We start from the raw sequence: 25,773 nt of genomic DNA, 5'->3' as shown, positions 1-25,773 counted from the left end.
CAATAGGCTGGTTAGCGCCTTACATGGCTGCAAGGCTGATATTGGGAAATATGGAGCACATTGTAAAGCGCTTTGGGAAGTCATTGACTTGAAAAGCGCTATATAAATGCAGATCATTTCATTTTCATTTCATTTAATTTCATTTTATGTCATTTCCCATACTGAAGGAAGATGACTTTGATGACGTTAGTCATAAGAGGAAGATGAGGACGGTTAACCGTGCTTTTTTTTTGGTTTGAACAAATTTATTGACACTAAAAACAGAAAACAATCATGACAATCTCAACAGCAATTAAGCACATTCACAATATTATATCCCAATATTACGTTTTTAACAGCAAACACAAAGTGAGGTTTGAACAAACCTTCTCGAAAATCAAACATATTCACAATTTCATTATATAACATCTTTGTTAGTGTCAATAGATCCGTCCAGGCCAAAGTCGATTGTCCTCGGTCTGAACAAATCCACCGACACCAACAGCAGCAAAACACAGCCATCAAGCATATTCACAATTTTTTTATATTTGACAATATGACATGACGATATGACGTTTTAACATTTTTTCCTGACATTTTCAACATCAATTAAACAATTTCAGAGTTATTTTCTTTTAACAGTAGTTAACCGTGCTTACTACAAGTACGGTATGTTTTCTTAACAGAGCTGTTTACTGTGTTGCGAACGTGTTGCTAGTAGCGTTTTGCTACCTTTCACAGGCACGGTTTGGGATGAAAGTTATAATATTATTATTAAAGCTTTGAAAACTCTCTCATTGTACCGTCTTTCTTTGTAAATATGTGTAACCATGTAAAATATCTATTTGCAACTGTATATTTTTGTAATGTATTTATTTTAGAAACTTATTCTGATATGTTTTGTACGAGCAAATGAGAAAGGAGGGGCGGGGCAAACGCGGGCTGCCGGGAAGTGGAGTAAAGGTGAGACGTGTTTGTGGACGCGGCCGACAATAGGGGATATATATTTTTCCCACCCCTACCTTTGGAAATATACACTTTTTTCCTTGGATTACTTTCAACGGGCACCTGGACTCTGCAGGTCTGCATTAAATGTTATGTACCGGTATCATTTTCTGTTCATTTTGCCGGCTGTGTTTTTTGGACCGTATCGGGTATGGGTTAATTTCGTGTTTGTATTGCGTTTTATCAATCTGGGCGCATGCGGCTAATATACAGGTGTGGCTTGTGTATGTACAAAATCGGTTTTCCTCCCGAAATGTGGTGGGTGCGGCTTATAATCAGGTGCGCTCTATAGTCCGGAATTTACGGTACTTACCATTTTAGCATAACTGTTGACAAACAGACAATCATCTATTTTCGCCAGAAATATCAAATTAATGGGCAGCAATTAGCTGTTTGGATCAGTTGTTAGCGTGCCAGCAGACATTCTATTGTTACATGGCAGTTTAAACGTTTTTAGTGTTTGGCATGTCTTATCCATCCATATTTAAGAAAGCTTTCAAAGCTTCTTCCTAATGAAAAATAAGAACAACAAGGGAGAACCAAGAAGAATTTTACTTACTTTTGCCTTAGTAAGTAAAAATACAGTAGCATGATTTATGGACCAAACACTTTTCATATTGAACACCATCACAATAAATAAAAAAAATATGAAAAATGTTCTTTCTTAAATACAGCATAGAAATGATGAACTCACCGTATTGCTACGCCTCATATTTTTCTGAGTTAATTTGTAATCTTTTAAAAAAGGTTTCTTTAGAAGACGCTGACATTTTTTTCTGTAAAATAAATTTAAAAATCAGTTCAGGTAATATCCGACAACATCCATTACAATAGCGCCATCTGCTGCTGAGATCGTACTTAGTTACTTAGTGTATTGTAGATTGCTGCCAGCTGGCTGCAAACATCGTCGGACGGATGGCCAGGCTGCTACAAGCTGCATTGCCAGACGTTGAATTAAAAAAGTGAGCATCTGCTGGAAAAAATGAGCATCCGCTGGAAAAAAGTGAGCAAAAATCTCTAAAGTTCAGATCATAATTTTAATTTCTAATAAAGATTACAAACGACTCACAACCTTCAAGACTTGCGTACACATGTACATTCTACAACCAGCAGATCCTCATTTTTTCCAGCGGGTGCTAATTTTTTTCACTCGCATTAATATCCAAACAGCGCTGAAAGTAGCGAAGCATGAGAGAGTGCAGTTCAAAGTTCATCTTTTCCGGCCGTCACCCGCCCTCTGGCCCTTCCTTTGGCCGGGGCCTGGTTGCGAACATTTCGAGGGGCGGAGGCCGCTTCGCCGCCCTCCTTGTCGTCCTTTGGGCCCCCACCCTGTTTGTTGGGGGCCCAGCCGTTTTCTACCTCCTCACGCTCCTGCAAGAAGAACCAGACAGAAATTTTGTATCGGTGCAACATTAAGGGATTGTTGTAACTTTTTTTACAAGTAATTTTTTGTAAAACCGGAAATAAATGACCTGAAAGGAGCAGATGTCTCCTGCCAGTGGATTAAGAAACATTTACTTTGAAAGTTAGTTATTGTTGAATCTATTTTAATACTGTTTAAGTTAAATAATCCCTAAAATAGATAAGTTTCCCCCCCAAAATAATGTACTGTGTTGATATTTTTATGATTGATATTTGTATTAGAATTGGGCAGCACGGCGGCGCAGTGGTTAGCGCGTGTGCGGCACAGTTCTGAAGTCATGGAACCTCCCGAGATGAGCCGGACCTCCGCATTGAAAGGGCAGCGACATGTTCCGGTCCAGAGCCTTCGCTTTGAAAATGCTGGTTTACTAGTGATCCCAAAAGCCAAGAGGAGATCCGCAAGTTCGAGAGCGTTCTGCATCCGGGCAACCTCAGTGGAAATGTTTAAATCTAAGCTTAAAACACACTACTATTCCATAGCATATGAATAACCTATATTTTATGTTGATTATATGTATTGTTTGCCCTCATGTAGGTTTTAGATCAGGGGATGGTGTCATAATAGTCTGTGGTTTGCAATAATCTGTGGTCTGTGCAGCCCTTTGAGAGTCTTTGTGATTAAGGGCTATACAAATAAACATGACTTGACTGTGTGGAGTTTGCATGTTCTCCCCGTGCTTGGTGGGCATGTTAGGTTAATTGGCCGAATCCATTTTGTCCCTAGGTGTGAATGCGCGAGCGAATTGTCTGTCCCTGTGTGCCCTGCGACTGGATTGTAACCAGTTCAGGGTGTCCCCTGCCCACTGCCCGAGGACAGCTGGGATGGGCTCCAGCATCCCCGCGACCCTACTGAGGATAAGCGGTGCAGATAATGGATGTATTAGATTTGTATTGTATGACAACTTGAACGAAAACATCTGTAAGCAACTGGGACGCATCATCAGTGATGTATCCTGGGTTCATTGAGTGTTTCGGATCTCGCAAAATGTATTATTTTATTTTAATGAAAATAATCTCTAAAATGAATTCCAATATTTAGAAATGTAAATGATATAAATATTTCTAAATATTTTTATGAATTCTTTTATATAGAATATAACTAGAAAAAAATTACTGTATTTTCATGGCTATAAGGCGCACCTAATAGCCTTTTTTTTTCCAAAAGCTGACCATGCGCCTCTTAATTCAGTGCGCCTTATATATGGATCAATATTGAGTCGCAAGGTCTCGCAACTAAGGCAAGCAGTCACCGACTAGATCTTGATGTTTCTGTGATGAGTCTATTTTTTAAATTCAATTCAAAGTGTTTATTGTCATATGCACAGTAAAGAACCACGTTTCCCTGCACAATTTTTACTTTGCTGTCCACACAGTTGTCAGCAAAAAAGAAAATAGAAATTAAGAAATGGTTGGCATTTCCTGAATCCCAAGAGTTTAACCTTCCTAATAATATGTGGAATGACGCACTTAAGTGATTGGTGACATCGTACAGAAACCGTGTCCGTACGTGTCTGAGACACGTATTAGCTTCTTTGCGAGCCATCAGAATGTTAAGCGGTTAATAAGTTTGACTGAACTATCCGACTGTTTTGTTCCCACTGTAGCGCCTTATAGTCCAGTGCGCCTTATGTATGGAAAAAAATAGGACAAAAAATATTTTTGGGGGGTGCGCCTTATAACCCGGTGCGCCTTATAGTCATGAAAATACGGTACTTAAAATGAGCAAACTCTTTCTGCTCGTGTACTTAAATCAAATTTACATTCGTAAAAATAATCCCTAAAATAAATTGCTATAATTTTTATATATTTTTTATTTTATCAATATTTTATTTATATTTGTAATATAATTTATATTTCTTATTAATATATAACAAAAATAAAATACCATGTCGAATCATTATTGTTCATATTACAGCTCATGATACAGTAGTTTACAATTTCTCGCTCTTATGGGATAACAATAAACATGTTTTTTTTTTAAAAAGAATACAATTGGAAATCACACAGTTAAATATCCAAATGTCGTTGGCAAGACACTGAACACCCAATGTGCCCGATAAGCAGATTGCTGTTGCCGCAATTGGTGTGTGAGCGTGTTTGTGAATGGGTGTGAAGTGTGAAGCACATTGTAAAGCGCTTTGGGAGGTCTTAGTCACTTGAAAAGAGCTATATAAATGCAGACCATTTACTATTACCATATAATATAAAATTAGCAAATCTTACCTGCCAGTGGATTCAATTGACTACATTTTACATAAAAATAATAAATGCCAAACTTTTAATATAAATTACATCAATGATTTTTATTTATTTATATTTGTAAGACTTTTTTTCTACTTAAAATCAGCAGAATTTATCTGCCATTGAACTTTAACTTAATATAATTAACTAAAATATAAATCATCTCAATATTTTATTACATTTTTTAAATATTCAGCTATACTTAAAATGAGCAGAACTTAATTGCCAGTGGATTGCATTTTTTAATTATATAACTAGAAAGTAAGTGCAAATTGAGTAAAAAAAAAAGATCTAAAATGAGCACAATTAACTCTCTTCTTTTTTTCTTTTTTTTTGCAGAAACAAGATGGAACCGCATGATGAACTCAAGTAGATCACCCAGTCGAAAGATTTTGCTGACCACAATCGCAAAGGGATCAAACCCCTCTGGGTAAGAGCACCAAACCCTAACCACTAGGCCACCAGTTATATAGATGACATATGAAAAGGCATTAAATTTTATCAAAATATCAGACTACTTATATTCACGGTACCAGAAACAAATGTTAAAGAATGGAGAAAACAAAGTCATTCTGAAAGATAAACAAACAAAAAACATGACCAGGGAATCAACTCTTTGGTGTATCTTACGATGAGACAAACTTTGAAGTACATTAAATAAGTAAGATTTAAATTTCATGTTGGTATTGTGTTCATATTTTACGTTGTGAATAAATTATTCAAATCATGGCCGCACATATTCAACAAAGTTTGGCACTTGCAATGTGAGAACTGAGAAAAAGTGAAATCAAAATCGTATACCGACTACTAATCAAATATTAGTGGTGCGGGTTATACTAAAATAACCACAGTAACCGCTGGTGACTCACCATGTCCCTGTAGAGTTTTTCTTTGGTAAACCAAAGCGCTAGTGCGCAGCGCCGACCTTTGGTTACCGCGTTAACGCCGTGAGGGTTGATCGGTCCCGACGAAAAGCCCACTAGACGCCCGCAAGTCGGTTTGACCTTGGCCTGCAGGACAAGGTCATAAACCTCAAGAACATTTCACATTGTAGTATTCAAAAACATCACAATTCCAAATGAATGTTAGCATCCGTCATTGTGTTAGCGTTAACTTTCAAACTAGAAGATTATATGGATCTAAGTGAATATTTTAGGTGTTAAAATTTATTTATAAAGTATCCATTCTAGATGATAATTTTGCATTGAAATATTTTACAGAAGACTGACTCCTGCTGTCAATCAAACTTAGTTGGTTGGACCTATTCTTGATCCTTAAGATGGATTTATATTGCTGGACATTGGTCATGTTGGTCCTGCAGCTCCGCCTCCTGCTGTTTTATCGACAGCTAATCATTCCGTTTGAATTGCAGTAGTCCTTTTCCACAATGATATTTGCATAATATTAAAGAGAAATGACTCCAGCTGTCAATCAAAGTTTGGCCCCTGGTTGATCCTTTAGAACGATTGGTTTTCCTGGACATCGGTCGAATCTGCCCTGCCCCGCCTCCTGGGATTTGATTGACAGTAATAAAAAGGCCGTTGTGGAAAATGAACAAAAATTGTTTAAATCAATGGTCTCAAAATAAGAAAAGCCATGAATAGCCATAAATATAAATTAAGAAAATAAAATTTCAAGCTATTATGCTATATTAAAAAAAGTCAATTATGGTCAATTTTAAAACAATTATTATTATAATTATTATGAAATGTGTACTCAATATTCTTGAATTAATGAATTAAAATTGTTCTTAACATTTCACATTTTTTTAATATCTAAGAACAATATTTTTTGGGGTTTGAACAATTTTATTGATACTTTTAACAGCAATTAAACACATTCACAATTTCACCATATCATATTCTAACAAGGTTTCTGGAGGTCAAGTGAAAGTGTGACATTCTGCCTTTGCTCTTTATATCTAAGAACAATATACATTTTATAATAAGATCGTTTAATTTCCAATGCTGTACTAAGGAAAATTTGTTATTTCAAACGGTCATTTTCCATTTTGGCCTTTTTCATTATGCAGTACAGTTTGACTAAAGAATGACGACAGTTGTCAATCAAATCACAGGAGGCGGAGCTACAGGATGTACATGACAAATGTCCAGGAAAACCAATCAGTCTTAAGGATCAGGCACAGGCCCAACCATGGGCGTAACCAGTCCGCTTTTGGGGGTGCTCAAGCCCCAAATTCAACCCAAGCACTCCCAAAAATTATAGAGTTTTTAAAACTTACTTACGAAAGGACAGGGTAAGCTTGAATGAAAAACGCGTGCTAGAATATAAAAAAAGTAAAACAAAACAAGAATGTGAACACACCATTGCCTTGAAAATGGTGGAGTCCCTTTCATTCCTAACACAGCTCTCGCACACCTCCCTGCGCCCCTTTCGCTAGGCTAGTGTCACTTGCAGCATAGCGGCGGAATATGTGGAGCCTCCGGTGTATCACTGAGTGTACATTATTATGGAAGCCAAAGATTGCCGTGACTGGATTGAAAAAAAGGAACATTTAATGAATAAAAATGGGTCCCAAAAAACATTAAGTTGATAAAAATGGCCTTTTAAAATAAAAATGCTTTAGCAAAATATTTTTATTAAAATGTTATCATAATTAAATTCTATATGTTGTATCACTTTAAGTGAATTGAAAAAGTAAATGTTTTTAAACAGCCAGACACTCTGCTGCTCAGCACCCCAAAGCTCTAAAACCTAAATTTTCTATATTGAAAGCAGGAATCATTTTTCTGTAAAATTATAAGAATTTAAATGTGGGAAAGGATGTTTTGAAATGAAAATAAAATGACAAGCTGATAATCAAACCAAAGTAGGTGAAGCTACGAGACAGACATGACTAATGTCCAGGAAAAAACAATCGACTTTAAGGATCAAGAACAGCCCCCTTTGCTGTAAAACTATGAACATTTCATTGAGAAAACGAAGGTTTTGAAATAAAAATATACTTTTCCAAACAAATATTTATAATTTAAATAAAACGATAGAAAATAAATTAAATACATAATAAATATGAGGTTTTTAAATCTGAAAATTAGGAAATATTTAGTCATAATGACATATTTTTGGGGAATAAAAATATTTTGTTAAAAAATATACAGCTTTTGAATAATACAAAATAAATTAAATTAAACACATTTTAAAGTAGGGCAGCACGGCGGCGCAGTGGTTAGCGCTTGTGCGGCACAGTTCATGTCATGGGAACCTGTCGTGGGTTCAAATCCAGCTCCAGACTTCCTGTGCGGAGTTTGTATGTTCTCCCCGTGCTTGCGTGGGTTTCCTCCGGGCACTCCGGTTTCCTCCCACATTCCAAAAACATGCATTTCAGGTGGATTGGCCGGTCCAAATTGTCCCTAGGTGTGAATGAGCGAATGAGTTGTCTGTCCCTGTGTGCCCTGCGATTGGCTGGCCACCAGTTCAGGGTGTCCCCTGCCCATTGCCCGGAGATGGCTGGGATGGGCTCCAGCCCCCCCGCGACCCTAATGAGGATAAGCGGTACGGATGATGAGATGAGATGAGATTTTAAAGTATGATGATCCAAAATTTGAAAATTATGAAATTTTGAATCATGATACAATTTCCAATGAATAGATTTTGAAGTATGTTTCATAATTTTGACACCCTATTTTAAAAATGAATAGCTATATTACATTATTGCCTCTCATTTATCCATATATTTTTTTAATCCCAAAACCAAATTTTTTTTTCTGCAGTTTGGCATTTCTGGGCATCCATACTATACAGCATTCAGTATAAACTGCTTGCCTTACCGTGACTGTTTTGGCGTCCCTGTTGGTGAAAAATAACTCGCCACCGTCAAAGTCGTCGTTGAGATAGAGGACGGCGCTGTGCAAGGAAATATTTATTTCAACTTATTGTTCAATTTTGTTTTATGCGGCTACAGTAGACCCCGGGATACGGCGACCCTACCTCAAGACATTTTCACTTTACAGTGTGGAATAAGATGTTTTACGGCATTTTTCCTATTATGCCACATTAACAACAAATTCAATAACTTCAATAACACAACCCCTGTAGTCACGGTCCTTCTTTGGAGGTTTAGCTCGGTGTCATATTGATGGCATTACACCTGCTTGTTATCATAAAGAAATATGAAGAAGTTCCAGGATTTGCTATCCTTGCCAAGTTGCATGGCCGTAACCGATCGGCAACCTTGACTATTATTAAAAACAAGGAGGTGATTAAAGCAAGGGCATTTTCTAAGGGCATGACAATTCTGTTTTTGTGTCAATCAGCCGTCTCCTCTCTCCTATGCATCAGCTCGCTACTCCAGTGTACCAGCTCAAGTCACGTCACCCTAATGGTTAATCAAATTTCAATCTTCCTTTGCATGTTTGGTTATTTAGATCACTATTTATTCATTTAGAAATTTTTCACACAGGAAGTCTTTACTGTATACTATTTTGTTTTTTATTTTTTTAATCTGGGGTACTGGCGGTTCAGAGATAATTGCCTCCCCCGCAACACCTCAATTTCTCTTTGCGATCCCTTTCCTCAAAACGGATTTATCGCGTATCCCTGGGGTATTTTTCAATTGTGCCGTGAAGAAATCCTGTAGGTTGCATCTCAAAGAGTTTACCTGAGATCTCTGTGTATGAAAGCAGGTGGTTCTCTCCAACACTGCCTAGTGTCAGGGTCAAGAACACAATTGTCCACATGGACTGGGTGGGACAAGTCCATCCGACCTTCCTGGTCCCCTGCTCAGAATAATTAATTATGTTTTTCTAATTTGTATACCTCGTTTTTTGGGTAATATTTTGGTTCTGACCTTCAATGGCGCGTCTACAGACAAGATGCGTAGAGGCCACGAAGAGTCCCGACGGGCTCCTGAAGTAGGAATGCAGCAGAATCCGCGCCCGTTCCCCCAGCTCATAGAGCAGCTTGGCATCCGTTTTGTTGACCAGGCCGTCTTGAGCTAGCTAACACGTTCCAATAACAAAAATACCGTCTTATACTGTGCTTGAATTACAGTGTCGTGAGAAAGTATTTGCCCCCGTACTGAATTCTGTGTTTTTTGCATATTTATTACTCACAAAAGTACTGTAATTGAAAAAAAAATACTTAAATTGAATCTGCTTCTCAAAGTGAAATGAGCTACCAAATCTCAAGAACACAATTCACATGTTACAATCCAAAGAAATTCCAGAAGAAATTACAAAAAAAGTGCTTGGAATCTATCAGTCAGGAAAAGGTCACAGAGCCATTTCCAAAGCTGTAGGGCTTCAGCGACCACTGTCAAAGCCATTATCCTCAAATAGAGAAAACTGGGAACAGGGGCAAACCTTCCCATGAGTGGTCAAACAACTAAAATGACTACAAGAGGGTGACGACGGCTCTTCCAGGAGGTTACAAAAGGACCTCATAAATCATCCAAGGAACTGCAAGCCTCGCTGGCCTCTGTTAAGGTCAGTTTTCGTGACTCCACTATAAAAAAGACTCTGCCCAAAAAGGCATCCATGGGAGAGTTTCCTGACAACAACTACTGCTGTCACAAATGAACACAAAGTGTTGGCTCACATTTTGCCAAAAAACATCTTGATTATCCTCAAGACTTTTGGAAAAACATTCTGTGGCTGGATGAGTCACAAATTACATTTGGCAAAAAGAACATGATGCCAACAGTTAAAGCATGGTGGCAAAGTGATGGTCTGATGCTGATTTCCTTACCTCAGGACCAGGACAACTTGCTGTGGTAGACAGAAAAAAAAATTGTGGTGTTTACTGAAAGATCCTGGAGGAGAACCTCCGGCCATCAGTTCGTGCCTTCAAACTCAAGCGCTCTTGGATCATGCAGCAGGACAACGATCGGAAACACCCAAGCAAGTCGACCTCCGAATGGCTCAAAAACATAAAATGAAGATTCTGGAGTGGCTAAATCAAAGTCCGGATTTTAATCCAATTGAGCTGCTGTGATGTGACCTTAAAGGGCAGTTCATGCTACCAATATGGCAGAACTGTGACAATTTTGCAAAGAAAAATGGGCCAAAGTTCCTCCACGGGGTTGTGAAAGACTCATTACCAATGGGTTGTCTTTGAGTAATATTAAAATTGTTTTGATGACCTGAAACCTTTGTGAGTAATAAATGTGCAAAAACACCGAAATGAGGAAGAGGGCTAATATTTTTTCACAGAACTGTATTTTTATTTTTTGGGATATGTGTTTTACCTTGACAGCTCTGAGCAAGGTGAGGCTGTCCATCGTCTCATGAGGCGTGTAGGGTGACCGTCGTCCACGGTAACCGTCTCCTACTGATGCGACCATCTATAAGGAAGCCGGACCAGAATCGGGTGAGCTACTTTGTTTGCATTTTGAGTCGAAGGGTGTGAAGGCCTCCATTTTTATGTAATTTACAAAAATATATATTATTATTATCATTATAATTTTTAATTTATTATTGGTGATTCATTTTTTTAGGCGGTTTATTTATTATGTCATTTATCCATTGCTTATAGGTGGTTTATTTGTTTATTATAGCTAATTTATTATGCGTGATATAGCAGTAGCTCAGGAGGTAGAGGGCTCGTCTTGGGATCAAGAGATCGCAGTTCGAATCCCGGCTCCTCCGTGTTACATGTCGAAGTGTCCTTGGGTAAGACACTGAACCCCTAATACCCCCAATAAGCAGGTTAGCGCCTTACATGGCTGCACGGCCACTATTGGGAAATGTGAAGCACATTGTAAAGCGCTCTGGGAAGTCATTGACTTGAAAAGCGCTATATAAATGCAGATAATTTAATTTCATAATTTTGCTACATTTGTTTATTACATGTTTTTAAATATGTATTTTATTCATATTAATTTATTTATTGATCATATGTGGTTTATTAGGCAGCACGGTCGCGCAGTGGTTAGCGCGTGTGCAGCACAGTTCTGAGGTCGTGGGTTCAAATCCAGCTGCCAGCCTTCCTGTGTGAAGTTTGCGTGTTCTCCCTGTGCTTGCGTGGGTTTTCTCGGGTACTCCAGTTTCCTCCCACATTCCCCCCCAAAAAACATGCATTATCGGGTTAATTGGCCGGTCCAAATTGTCCCTAGTTGTGAATGAGAGAACGAATTGTCTGTCCCTGTGTGCCCTGCGACTGGCTGGTAACAAATTCAGGGTGTCCCTTGCCCACTTCCCGAAATAGCTGGGATGGGCTCCATCACCCCCGTGACCCTACTGAGGATAAGCGGTGCAGATAATGGATGGACATTTACATATCTTATATTAATTAACTTATTCAATGTTATCTATTTATTGAATGCCATTTAATCATTTATTATGTGAGATTTTTTGTTTTATTTATAATAGATTATTTATTAATTGTAGGTGGCTTATTACTTTGTTATAGTTCATGTTTAAATTATTTATAGGTGATTTACAGTATTTGTATTTATTATTGGTGCATTATTTATTAACTATAGCTGATTTATTCATTATATGTGACTTATTTATTCTATATATATATTCATTTAATGGTATGTATTTATGAATGTTATTTATTTTATTTAATAAGGGAAATGTATTTAGTTTTATTCAATATAAGTAATTTTTTTATCTATCGTGAATTTGTTATTATCGTGGATGATTCCATTTATTATCCATCCATCCATCCATCAATTATCAGTACCGCTTATCCTCAGTAGGGTCGCCATCTTCGGGCGGAAACCGGAGTGCCCAGAGGAAACCCACGCAAGCACAGGGAGAACTTGCAAACTCCGCACAGGAAGGTTGGTAGCTGGATTTGAACCCATGACCTCAGAACTGTACCGCACACGCGCTAGCCGCCGTGCTGCCCTACATTTATCATAGGGGATTTTATTATTTATCATCCGTGCTATTATTTTATTATTGGTGATTTATTTCTTTATGGCTTTTTCTTTATTTAATTGTTTATTTATTCATCATTATACGTGATTTGTTTCATTCTTGTAAATTAGTTTCTTCCAGGCAATATGTTTATTTATCTATTCATTTTTAGGTTATTTATTTATTTGTTGTAGTTTCTCAACATATTAGACGTGATTTATTCATGCGAGCGCAGTTTTAAAGGCATCATCATTTTTTTGCCTTTTACCAGACTGTTTTAGGAAGCTCTCTTGTCATAGTCATTTGAGTTTTCTGAAGATGATTAATATATGACCATGACACGTTTTACTATCTACTATTTGAGGTAATTTTTTTCATCGTAAAATGCCTTAACAAATAAATCACATACGTAAGTATTCGTTTGCTTATAAATACTTGTTGGCTATAAGCTTCTGATATTTAAATATAACTTCCAGGGTTATTTTGAATATATAATATGTTATTCCCTTTTTGTAAATTTTGCTTTGACAGTAAATATAATGGATTTGCCCTTATACTTACAACGCATATTCCTATTGCACCACTCGAGAGAAAACATAAATACATACATATAAATTGCATTAATTGACCTATGTTAAAAATGTACTTAGATATATGAACTAAAAGGTTTGGGATTTACTTCTGCTAGCTTTAGCATCCTGTCACATTCCTTCTCCGTGGTGACTCCGTCCAGAACCACTCGGTTGGTTCCATTTAGAAGCAGTTCGTCCATGGCGATGGTCACGCCCACTTGACGGATTGGACCGCCTTTGAGGAAAAAAAGGTGTGGTTTTATTATAAAATGAAAATAATTATTCAATATTTAGAGGTGCATGTTTAACCTGCATAGAAGCCACTGTCGTCTACTTCCTCTTCCTGTTCTTCTTCGTTGTTCTTTTGATTTATTTTCTCCTTTTCAGCTCTAAAATAATACATTTTTATTACTGTACTTTCCTTTTAGTTTATAAGCTTTTATTTATTTATTTTTTCATTTTTGGGGTTTAGTGCAGTGTCTTACTTCCATGTTTTCCTTAGGGATACAGGGACAACATCTTCTGGTGTCCAGAGATCCTGCAGATTATATACTTGTTTAATTATTTATAATATTATCATTATTATTAAACATCATGTTATTAATTTCTACCATGCAAAATAGTTCTACTGACGAAAAGGACAAACCGGGTCAGAAAAAGTGTAATTTAAGTGCTCCATTCCAAAATACAGAAGCTCCTTCTCCTGCAATGAGCGGTTCACATATTGGGCGATCTCCTGTAAAGGTGGACAAACAAATAAGATTTTTTTAATGTTAATATTCATAAAATGTTCAAATAAAATATTAAAAATTGTTTGAAGGTGACAACAAGGCTATTTGTCACTAACAATAAAAAAACACTCTAAAAATGACTCCTCCCACCAAAAAATGCATCAATTTATTTTGATAATATTCTAATAGTACAAAATTTTTGTAATGTTATTGCCAAATAATCGTATAAAAAACAACTGGTTTCAAGGCATAGGACTTACCTGCATTAAATCTTGTGACTCTTTGTCTCCCCCTAGCGTCTCCTGGTAGAGCTGCAGGTTGTCAATAGCGTCTTTGTGCGAGGGATAAAAGAGCATAAAGGAGCGAAGCGTCTGAATTGCACCTCTCACGTCTCCAGCTAAAAAAAACGCATAGATATTTAATAGTAATCCCTGTAGTTTTTGCATCATATTTATTATGGACAAAGAATTGGCTGAAGTTTTTTATGTAGTTAGGGTTTGGCTCACTAAAATAAAGGCCCAATCCCATTAATTCCCCTTGCCCTCCATCACCAAGACTCATTACTTTGAAAACGTACGGAAAGGGGAAAGAGTAAGGGACTTGATGCTCTTTTCACCAAAATAGATCAGGAGTGCCCTAGCTTCTCCCTAGCCGCGGATTAAAGACAGCTAAAATTATCCAATTACAACTTTTGTATGAGTTCATGTTGTGTTTTTGACCTTTGAATTGCGCGATGTGCATGTGTTCCAGCTGAGTCGGCAAGAAGTCATCCTGGGAGGAGATCCTGCCGGGACGGGTCGCCACCTGAGTCACGCAAAACTGCTGGCACGACAGCAGCGAAAGGGAAAGCACTTTTAAAAAAAAACAAAAAAAAAAAACTGTTAATTACCGTATTTATAACATGCACTTGAGTATATAGTGCACCTCTGATTTTTCAAAAAAAAAAAAAAAGGTGTAGATTTTTGTTTTATTTTTCTTAGCTCGAAATAAACAGTGTAGGTCACAAGCGTTGTTGCGAGAACAATCGCAAGAGGATTCAAACCCGGATCGCGGCGAGGAGAGCGCTGATTTTTAACCACTGGACCACTGAGGGCCACATCAGCATAATGGCTGTCCTAAATGGCCTGATGTAACTTGTAAAGGTCACTAATTGGTATGTAAGACAAATGTAACCACTCCTCCATGTAAGGCAGTGCTTCTAAATTATTTTCTGTCACGCCCCCCCTCGAAAGAAGAAATCCTCTCTCCCCGCTCCCCAATATAGATGTTTTTACATCATCACATTAATTTTGTGGGGAGAAAATGATGATCGATCGATATTAGTGGTAACACATTACCTCCATCCAAATCCTTTCGGCAAATTTTCACTGACAAAAAACTTGAGTGTCTTATCAGCGTGATTGGGATGCCATGTCTTTAAGGGACAGCTTAAATTATTTGGCTTGGAGCTGTCCGCTGCTAAATTTTTTAACATAACAAGCACACCGGTCTTTGCTCGTCTCCAGCCGTGGTTGCAGTGAAGTGCTACGTACGCTTCAACTAACTTCCTTGTCTTGGCTTTCAGGAGGAGACATCTGTATTTCTCTTTGCCTTTCTCCACATCGGTGTCAAATATTTTTTTCATGGGGTCGCTTGAGGGTCTGCTACACTTTGATTCATACTCTGTGCTCAATGCACTGCGTGGAGGTCAAATATAAATTAAACATTCTGAGGATGCCACTGCGCCCTAGTGTAGTGGAGTTGCAAATGCATTTTATTCTGGGAAAGTTAAAAAAAAAGTTTCTCAAAGTCAAACGCGCCCCCTTTGAAGGGGCCTTGCCCCCTCCCCACTATTTGAGAACCGCTGATGTAAGCTAACTCTTAATGTATTCATTATGGTTGGGAGGGTGTCTCCCTTAATCACTAGAATTGTAGGTCCACTGTTTCCTGTGATGTCTTGGGCAAGTACAGCCTGGTGGCACCCTTCACTCCACAGGCCAACAAATGTTTCCACCCGGTCTTGAACCATTCACAAAACTAACAGTTGATTGGGAAAAATGTCACTCAACATCTATAATATGTTACAAATTAAACACAGTGATACCTTTACATACAAGCTACAAAGAATTGAAAATACGACATGTCTTTCGAGCAAAAACTTTACCCGAAATACGAAAGAAAATCTGAGTTACAAGAATTTCCAGACATTACCACTAGAGACCAAGGCTTTAAAATTGTTTTATTTTTATCTTATTCATCTTATTACTGTATTTGTATGTTCAATTACTATTAGAGAGTGTTTTTAGTGATCTGGGAGATGTGTTTCATAGATATGTAGGATTGATTTGGATGTTTTTGGTTGGCTGGGACCAAATTTTTCGTTTTCAGTTATTTCGTATTCGGAAAATTCGCTCAAGATAAAAGCACAATTTGGGAATAAATTACTCCTGTGTGGAAAAGAAAGAGAAATAACAAAATCTTCTTGGATACTTTCAGGATTGTTTGTTTCTCAGTTTCAAACCCATTGGCATCAATATAGAAATGCTGGCATGTAGCGGTGTTAAGCTATCACTATGCGGACATTATAGTTGACAGCCATTGAGGGAAAAACATTTTTGGTTCAAATCAGACGCCCAGACTTTTTAAGATACATAAAATGGTGTGGCAGGCCACAGTTTGGGTTATAAGTTCATCACATGTGGTCTCTTAGTGACGAATTGGCGCTCTCACCACCGCGATCCAAGTTCGAATCCTGTTGCATCAAAATATTGTACAAATGTGGTCAGCAAAATTTTTGGCTGATCAACCGAAAAAGCTCAAATACGGAAATGTACTACTGTGAAATCCAAACTTTGAGGTATTTTGGGGGGTACAGAAGTCAAGTCAAGTAATTTTTATTTGTATAGCCCTTAATCACAAAGAGTCTCAAAAGGCTTCACAGGTTATTACACAGACTATTTTTTTCAGACGAGTGCGTGTTACACATAAATTAATCCGGTATTTGTAGTATTTCATTTTTTTCAAAAAAAAACATACCCGCCGCCTTTTCGAAAACGCCGTCCATGGTGTCCACCCCTCGGTCCTCAGGCAGGCGTTGGAAGGCCACCAGGCATTGGACGCGGCAGTCGTCCGTCTTACGAAGCGTCTCATTGAGGCATGCCCGCCATTGGTCAGCTGCCCTCGCCCAATCAGACGCCTCCTCCAATTGAAGGGCCGAGTCGTACAGGGACTACAACCAAAACCGGTTACAGAGATACCATTTATGTTTGGGAGTAGACTATCCTTTTTAAGCATTGTGATCTTTATGTTTTCTTCTTGTTTATCTTTGGTTTAGAAAATAGCTAACAGGTCATTGCGATTTTCTAGGATATTTGTTATTTGTAAATGTGTCATCTCATCTCATCTCATTAGCTGTACCGCTTATCCTTATTAGGGTCGCGGGGGGCTGGAGCCCATCCCAGCCATCTCCGGGCAGTGGGCAGGGAACACCCTGAACTGGTTGCCAGCCAATCGCAGGGCTATTTGTAAATGTAAACAATCTAAATAATTTATAGAAACTTATATCCGTTTTCAAACTAGCATAGGAAATATTTAACGTGGAAAGTGTCTTTGTTTAAATAATAATTTCCCAATAATATTGCTCATTTTTGAGCATGTGTTTGGTATCCCCACCCCTAATATTTACAACCAAGTAATTACATAGTAATACCAGAGTAGGATATTTCGGAAATGTTTATCAAACAGGTTGCCCTTTCCACTTTTATAAGAGTAAATGTTTTTGTGGTTAAGTGAGCCTGTTTAGCTCCATTCAAATCATAATAACATAGTAATTACATAGCAACAACATAGTAATAACAGTTCTTGCTTATCAAACTAGTAGCATTTTGCACTACTTTCAGAAGAAATGCTTTTGTGGATAACTGAGCCTTTTTTTCCATTCCCAATAATTAAAGCCTTGTAATAACATAGGAATTGCATAGTAACAACATGCTAATAAGTTATTTCAGAAATTTATATTGAACTGGTAACCTTTGGCACTATTTTTAAAATATGTTTTAAGTTGAGTAAGCTTGTTGTAACCTCAGTCACTACAATTACAACCTAGTTGTCATGATTTTCCAATTGCCCTCACCTGCGCTCACTCCTTCAGCCCCAGCTACCACTCGTTCCCTAATTAGTCCTCCTCCTGTTTAAGCACGTCATTCTCATTCACTCCTGGTCAGTCCGTCTGCGAACCTCAGCACATGCAATGCAAGCACTTTTGACTGAGGCTCCCGTTTTGATCCCGACTTGTTTCCTGTATCGATCTCCGATACAATCTCCGTTCTCCTGTCCCTACTACCCGTATCCTGATTCTGTTTCCTGTATCGATCCCTGATCCAAGTTCTGTTCTCCTGTCCGGGCTACCCGTATCCTGATCCTGTTTCCTGTATTGATCCCCGATCCAAGCTCTGTTCTCCTGTCCCTGCTACCCGTATCCTGATTCTGTTTCCTGTATCGAGCCCTGATCCAAGCTCCGTTCGATAGTCCTGGCTACCCGTATCCTGCCCTATTCCGTTTCCTGTATCGATCCCTGACTGCTCGCTCGTCCGGGCTACGCGACTTGTTCCGATCTCCGATCACGCTCCGTCTCCCGTCCCAGCTGCCCGACTTGTTCCGATCTCAGACCACGCTCCGTCTCCCGTCCCGGCTGCCCGACTTGTTCCGATCTCTGATCACGCTTCGTTCGCGAGGACTTCCCGCTTCTCTTTCGCAGCGAGCACCAGATCACTGTCTTTTTCCTCTCGCCCTAACTACCCTTAATAAAGCATTGTGTGAAACATGGCGCATTTGGGTCCCCTGCTTGTACCGGTCGTGACACTAGTAATAACATTTCATTAAGTAAAAATCAAAAATACAAATAGAACTGGTAGTCCTTCACACTTTTCAGGGACTATGGTAGTTCTCAGCTTTGAAAGAAATCTGACCTCTGCTCTACAGCAAATTATTGTCCGAAAAATGTAGTACTTTAGAGTCAGTATCCCATCAAATCAAAGTAACGTTTTCAAACCAAATCACGTCACTATCATTTTATTTCATCGATTATTATTGTGTTTGTGAAATAGAAATTAGGGGTCACAATCCACCTGTTTGTCTGGAACAGGGGGCGGCCATTTTGACACATTACACTACAATTGCGCAGCGAATCACAGATCTGCTTTAGAAAAACAGCTGACATCAAATACCAAAAAGGCCGCAGCCCTGGAGATGTATGACAACCTGGTGAATTTTGCTTTTCAATGAATATTCTACAAACACAATAGTGCTGTATTTTCCTGACTATAAGGCGTACCTAAAACCCCCAAATTGGTCAGAAATTCGAAAGTGTGCCTTATATTCAAGTGCCCATTATATACCGGAAAACACAGTGACTACAAGTAGAAATGAATAGTTACAACTAAAAGATACTGCATACAGTAACTATAATGCCTGTGAGAAACATAGATTTGTCTTCGAGTGCCCTCTTGTAGTTGTCATATTAATTGTTCTGTGCTAAAGAGAAGTGCAGAACTTGGACAGCCACTTTCAAACCCTCACTCCAAATACTCTTTGTTTTTCCTTTGGAAAATTATTTTTCTAATTATTTAATATGTTTTGATTACTTGAATGAAGATTTTTGTTTATGGTAACAGTTTGTACAAAATCACGTACTCTTGCTTTAATTGGTGTTAAATGTCCCTGAATAGGGTAACTGTTCTGCCTTTGAGAAACATAGAGTGGTCTTCACTCTAACTTGTTAAGCGCGTGTTGCTAAAATTAATTATAGTGGAAAACCAGATGTTGTTTTGTTAATTTAGGTTTGATAAAATAAATGACCTAAATTCAAATGTATTTATTTATTTTGTATGCAACCATGGCTCTTATTGTAATTTTAATTTCATGCACCGTTGTAGTCCAGTGTGACTTATGTTTAAAAATATATTTATTATTAGAATCTGGTGCACTTTGTAGTGCGGCGAATACAGTAATCAAAATGTTTTCTTCTATAACTCTTTCCTCACCCAGTGCTTCTCGCTGTCCATCTCCAGGTCGTAAAAATCTTCATCGCTCACTTCCTCCATCCTTCGGTACTTCTCGATGTTGTTCCTCATCTCCAGGTGAGTGGGATTGGCCACAAAGTAGGTCTGAGATGCCGCCGCCGCCTTTTTCGGCTTTTCCATCTCATGGGAAGAAGGTGAGAAGAGGACGTTAAGGACGTCCATCACTTTTCATTCAGAGGACACCAGGTACATGATCTGATTCCCGCCACCGACCTTATAATATGTAACCTGCAGAAAGTTGTACACATTGCGGCTGCCGAACTCGTACTCTATGTCCGTGGAGACGGGAAGTTGTCCCACGTGGCTGACCGAGCGTCCGACGCAGAACTTCAAGCACTCCGCCTTCTTCTGCACCCAGTCTAGGGCCCAAAGGTCCCACAAAGACCCGTCTTCAGTGTCTAGCGAGACAGAACCAGAATTGATTAACACGGGGTTCAGCAACAAGCGGCTCTTGGGCGCTCCTTAGCACGTTTTACAAAATGTTTGATTATGGAAAATGATAAAGCTCGATGGCTCTTTTCAACATTTTGGGTAATCGTTAACAATGGAGAGAGAGTGGGAAAGGTGAGATGGCACAACATTCATTTGGACAGGTAACTTAAAATTAGTTTTATCTGGTTATATCAGTATCAGAAATATTTTATTAACACTCCACTTATTGAAACATGAATATTTTGTTTGTTTGTTTGTAAATGATTCAAATTGAATCTTTTCTTCCGGCGCCGTCACGAATGGCAGCCACTCCAGCAGCTCCCGTGTTATTTTCGATTGTTCTCGATTTTTCTCAGCGCAGGGATGCTGCTGGAAATGTGAATTTCCCTTCGGGGATGAACAAAGTATCTATCTATCTATCTATCTATCTATCTATCAATTGAAACAATTGGGCTGTTAATTTTCAATTGCGTACTTCGGCCACCTGAGGCAGTATAACAAAGCCTGATCACAGCACCTTACTCTTCCATTTTCTGCGCTGTTTATCCTCAGTCGGTCCCCGGGGGTGGTTGAGGCCCTCCCCGGTAATCTACGGGCAGTGGGCAGGAGACAGGGGACACCCTGAACTGGTTGCCAGCCAGTCGCAGGTCACACAGAGACAGACAACCTTTCACTCGCTCATTCACACCTAGGGACAATTTGGACTGGCTAATTGACCTGACATGCATGTTTTTGGAATAAGGGAGGGGGCTGGAGTGCCCAGAGGAAACTCATACAGGCTCGGGAAGAACATGAAAACTCTGCACGTGGAAGCCGTGGTACCTGGAATCAAACCGTGAACCTCCACATCGAGGGGATGCCGCCCTGCACCTCACTCATATAAAAATATTAGTTGTTCTATGAGTGATACTTTAAATTTTTTACAATGTCATTGTTTCATGTTTGTACTTAACATTTGCTTACGTATCGCACAAGCCACAATTTACTATTTTGCTGTGATCAAGAGATCTGAAATCTATTATTTACGTCTCAATGAAACAAATGGGCCAGAGCATCCATTCATCCATCCATCCATCCATCCATTATCTGCACCGCTTATCCTCAGTAGGGTCGCGGGTGTGCTGGAGCCCATCCCAGCTATCTTCGGACAATGGGCAGGGGACACCCTGAACTGGTTGCCAGCCAGTCGCAGGGCACGCAGGGACAGACAATTCGCTTGCTCGTTCACACCTAGGGACAATTTGAACCGACCAATTAAACTGACATGCATGTTTTTGGACTGTGGGAGGAAACCGTTGTGCCCGGAGGAAACCCACGCAAGCACAGAGAGAACATGCAAACTCCACACAGGAGGTTCGATCTTGTGACCTCAGAACTGTGCCGCACACGCATTATCCACTGCACCGCCGTGCTGCCCTGGGCCAGAGCAGTGCGGTAGAGAGAGAGTGGGAAAGGTGAGATGGCACAACATTCATTTGGACAGGTAACTTAAAATTAGTTTTATCTGGTTATATCAGTATCAGAAATATTTTATTAACACTCCACTTATTGAAACATGAATATTTTGTTTGTTTGTTTGTACATGATTCAATTGTTTGTTTGTTTGTAAATGATTCAAATTGAATCTTTTCTTCCGGCGCCGTCACGAATGGCAGCCACTCCAGCAGCTCCCGTGTTATTTTCGATTGTTCTCGATTGTTCTCAGCTCAGGGATGCTGCTGGAAATGTGAATTTCTCTTCGGGGATGAACAAAGTATCTATCTATCTATCTATCTATCTATCTATCTATCTATCTATCTATCTATCTATCTGGCGCAAGGAGAATTAATCAATCTCAGATGTGGAGATCATACACAGATGGCAAATAAATTGTCACTTGTGTTGTGTAAAAGCAAATAGATAAAAACAAACAATGATAGAAGATGCCACTTGGCCAGAGCAGTATTTCCTTTGTCAAGCCCGTTAAGCGTATAGAGACATAAGTAATCGACATCAGATGGCTTGATCATGGAGAAATCCCCCCAAAATTATACAAAAAATAAAACCACACCACTTGATGCAGATCAGAATTTTACACTAGAACTACTATTTTCATGGATGAGGTGCTGTGATCAAGTTTTTGAGACATAAAAATTAATGTATTAAGGCTGTATCATAGGGAGATTGCAAAACAATTTTCACTTGAGTTCAACATAAGCGAATGTATGGTAAAACATTAAACAGTCAGACCATCAGTTTCAGAGTGTCACACATAGACAATAAATATTTTACTCCGTGTGTGAGGTACTGTGATAGAATTCCTGAGCATGGAGTCTAAAGTAGTCGATCGCAGATATTTCGATCATAGGAAGATCCCCCAAAAATCGTCAATTGTATCATACATAAGCAAATTGATGTTACTTAAATAAATCAATGACATTTTCAGCATTTCAAAGTCTCACACTTGGAAGAAGATTTTACTTCACGAATCAGGTGCTGAGATCAATTTCTCGCGCACGAAGACATTAGTAATCAATCTCAGATGGCTCGATCTTAGCGATAATACAAATAAATCGTCACTTGTGTTCAACATGAGCGATTAGATACTACAAAAATAAAACACTGAAACCGAATTTCAGAGATTTGATCCGTGAAACATAAGTTTTCCCTGTATTTTATACATTCGTTGATCACATTGAATTGTGTTGTGTCGCAAAATCGTTTTTACAATAAAAGATAGATAGATGAACTTGTTTACACAAATTATGTTTGTTTTAATTCTACCTAGTCCGTCTTGATTTGAGTTAATGGTGCCACTTGTGTTTGTAAGGTTTATATTTGCTTATTAAGAGGAAATACAATCATTAATAAATGGGGCAATTTGACTAAAATTGACACGTATTATGTTATTTGTATAATCTGTTTACATGTTCTGAGGATAACGAAAACTTTTGAATATTCGTGTACACGTGTTGATATACACACGCACTCACAAACGTTACTTTTTGACAAACTAGAGGACGAATATGTAAAACTTGTCTACTCATTTGGCTCTTAAGATTCATGAACTTTTATGCTTGCAATGCTGGGACGACAGACGAAATCCTTTACTTTGTAAAATGTTTTTCTTACTGTACCTAATTTTCGTAGAGCATCTTCTCCCGTTGCAGCACATTCCTCATTGCACCGACTTCGCACTTTAAACAGAGCCTCCTTGGTCACAAGTGACTTCTCGATCAGTTCTGCAGATTTCGTCCATTGCTCGTTGAAATAGGAACGCACCCCGGAATAATACAGAAAGTCGTAGGGCTGCAGCAGAGACGAGGAGCCGTCCGGTTTAAGCGATCCGGCGCATAAAAAGAGAATTTGCGACGCCACGTATACAGCAAAGAGGTCTGCGGGGAGCGCCATGGTCCTGCAGACCGACCACGGAAAAGAAAGTTGGGGAAGGAGGTAGATTTTGCAGTACCATGCGTGGCCAGTTGGGGGACTTGGATGCAAGCACAGCCGTCTTGTTGTTTTTTGTTTTCTTACATTGCAAATACAAACAAAATTGGCATGGGGAAAAGTAAAAAACACAATACAAAGTAAACATTCTCAAGGGAACATAAGTTTTTGTAGGAATACAGATAGAAAATACAAATAAAGACATGTTGAAATAAATACGAGGGGGAGATTATTCATTATATAATAAATCCCTTGGACACTGGGAGTGTTCATCAAACTCAAAAATACAATTAAAAAAAAAACAAATTCACTGACAAAATTCTGAAAAACAGGTTTGACTTTTGTTGTTTTTTGTGGATGAAATATTTTTGCTGTACAAAGGATAAGATTGGTTGCATTTTCGTCATCCTTGTCCTGTAAAACAAGTCCAAATGTGACATGATCTTTGGTCAAGTTTGTAGGGAAAATGGAGATGACATGAGTAAGCCAGAGCTGAACATTCTGCCAGAACTCTTGGATAATTGGACATGATAAGAACATATGACTTGTGGTTTCAAATATAAATTTTACAAAATAAGCAGATAAAATATTCAATTTTAAAATGTGCTTTTAATAAATATTTTGATGGATAAATATTATTCACAATTTTAAAGTGTCTTTCTTTGACTTCGGGGGTTATAGTTAAATTTTAATATTTAGTTCTCAATCTACACAACAGGTTTTACCGTAACGTATAACGGAAGCACAAACAGCATAATAATAACTATAAAAAGCAACAATAATATTATAAATAGTGTATTTAAATTGTCCTAATATTCAAAAAGAGCCCAAGTAGAATCAGGGCTTTGAAAAAAATCGCCTTTTCATTAGACATTTTAAACATTACCGAGGTGTGGTTGACAATGAATTGTGCACAATGATATACTGAACTGGTTCTACAAGTGCAGTTGTTCCCCCTATATTTGTACTCTTTCATTTTATCTTTCAAGATATTCAGGTCTTTATTTACAGTCCCTGTCCTCCAGAAGGCAGACCTCATCTCCTGGTACTAACCTACCAATAGTAGGTTTACATTTTGTAATAATATCATATCATCCTAAAGAAAGACTCGCTACATGCGGCCCTAACACTAACAGTTTGTTTTGAGGTATTACAGTAGCTATCACGTATTTGAATCTTTTTTATTTTTTTAAGGTGACACAGTTTACAATATACAGGTAACTACTAAGATGTAACACAATCTAAGAATTCAAAAAATATGCACGAGAGATTTATGACGGTTGAAATTAACGGCTTGTGTTTGTGCGGAAAAAAAGATTACCGTAACTCCGACAAAACTCAATCAATATTTTTTTTCCAAGTATCTCAAACCTACATATATTTGAGGTAAAGGACCCAAAATTACAGGATAGTATACATAAACAAAAATAATCGAATAATGATGAAAACACGCCAGTTTAGTCTTGAGGTCGACAATTTTTTTTTTTATCATAGATGTATTTTATTGTATAATAGGATAGTGGGATGTTTGGATGCGTTCTAAGGGATGGGCAGGACACCTGTATGATGCGGCAGGGGTAAACCAGTGAAAGCTGTCGGGCCCTGCTTTTGAACAAAAGAGTGTGTTGTGTCACCCTGACCCGAGTGACATGGCCGCTTTCTTGTGTCCCGTTTCATCTGGAGGGATGTTTTTTGCTATTTTTTTCCTTTTTTAATTTTCTTTGTTATTGTAAGTGTTTGTCTTGCTGTCGGTCACCCCTCTTGAGAGATATGACCTAGATAGATAGATAGATAGATAGATAGATAGATAGATAGATAGATAGATAGATAGATAGATAGATAGATAGATAGATAGATAGATAGATAGATAGATAGATAGATAGATAGATAGATAGATAGATAGATAGATAGATAGATGGATAGATGGATAGATAGATAGATAGATAGATAGATAGATAGATAGATAGATAGATAGATAGATAGATAGATAGATAGATAGATAGATAGATAGATAGATAGATAGATAGATAGATAGATAGATAGATAGATGGATAGATAGATAGATAGATAGATAGATAGA

The 25,773-nt window shown here is 38.3% G+C and overlaps 1 protein-coding gene and 1 long non-coding RNA gene across 3 annotated transcripts; one reads left to right on the top strand and one right to left on the bottom strand.

The window, feature by feature from the left end:
• Positions 1-223: 223 nt before the first annotated feature.
• On the bottom strand, positions 224-23,677 carry p3h3 (prolyl 3-hydroxylase 3). Of its 2 annotated transcripts, XR_015849525.1 has the most exons (17): positions 23,384-23,677; positions 20,049-20,233; positions 19,797-19,955; positions 16,792-16,984; positions 14,496-14,627; positions 14,037-14,173; positions 13,692-13,781; positions 13,531-13,583; positions 13,355-13,434; positions 13,153-13,280; positions 10,853-10,948; positions 9,455-9,605; positions 9,266-9,383; positions 8,436-8,511; positions 5,517-5,657; positions 366-2,355; positions 224-254 (listed from the first exon to the last, which is right to left on the bottom strand). XR_015849525.1 is itself a non-coding variant. In XM_088326823.1 (16 exons), exons 1-16 carry the CDS (start codon positions 23,655-23,657, stop codon positions 2,188-2,190), a joined length of 2,181 nt encoding a protein of 726 aa, XP_088182949.1. In that variant the 5' UTR covers positions 23,658-23,677; the 3' UTR covers positions 224-2,187. The 2 variants fall into 2 exon arrangements, 1 of the variants encoding a protein (XP_088182949.1); XM_088326823.1 differs by having other exon boundaries at positions 224-2,355.
• LOC148372201 (uncharacterized) lies at positions 10,872-14,666 on the top strand. Its single transcript, XR_015849526.1, has 3 exons — positions 10,872-10,974; positions 13,162-13,296; positions 14,527-14,666. It is a non-coding gene; the product is annotated as an uncharacterized LOC148372201 (long non-coding RNA).
• Positions 23,678-25,773: the final 2,096 nt, after the last annotated feature.

The sequence above is a fragment of the Urocampus carinirostris genome, chromosome 2 (genome assembly GCF_059441175.1).
Source record: "Urocampus carinirostris isolate Australia breed hairy pipefish chromosome 2, RoL_Ucar_1.0, whole genome shotgun sequence".
Lineage (NCBI taxonomy): Eukaryota > Metazoa > Chordata > Actinopteri > Syngnathiformes > Syngnathidae > Urocampus > Urocampus carinirostris.
The sequence above is the reverse complement of the archived record's forward strand: the minus strand, read 5'-3'. Positions and strand labels throughout refer to the sequence as shown.

Coding starts and splice junctions, on each gene's coding strand:
- p3h3 (XM_088326823.1), bottom strand. CDS start 23,657: ATGGCGCTCCCCGCAGACCTCTTTGCTGTATACGTGGCGTCGCAAATT. Junction 13,584..13,691: donor ATTACACTTTTTCTGACCCG/GTTTGTCCTTTT, acceptor TATAATCTGCAG/GATCTCTGGACACCAGAAGA. Junction 13,281..13,354: donor CGACAGTGGCTTCTATGCAG/GTTAAACATGCA, acceptor TTTTCCTCAAAG/GCGGTCCAATCCGTCAAGTG.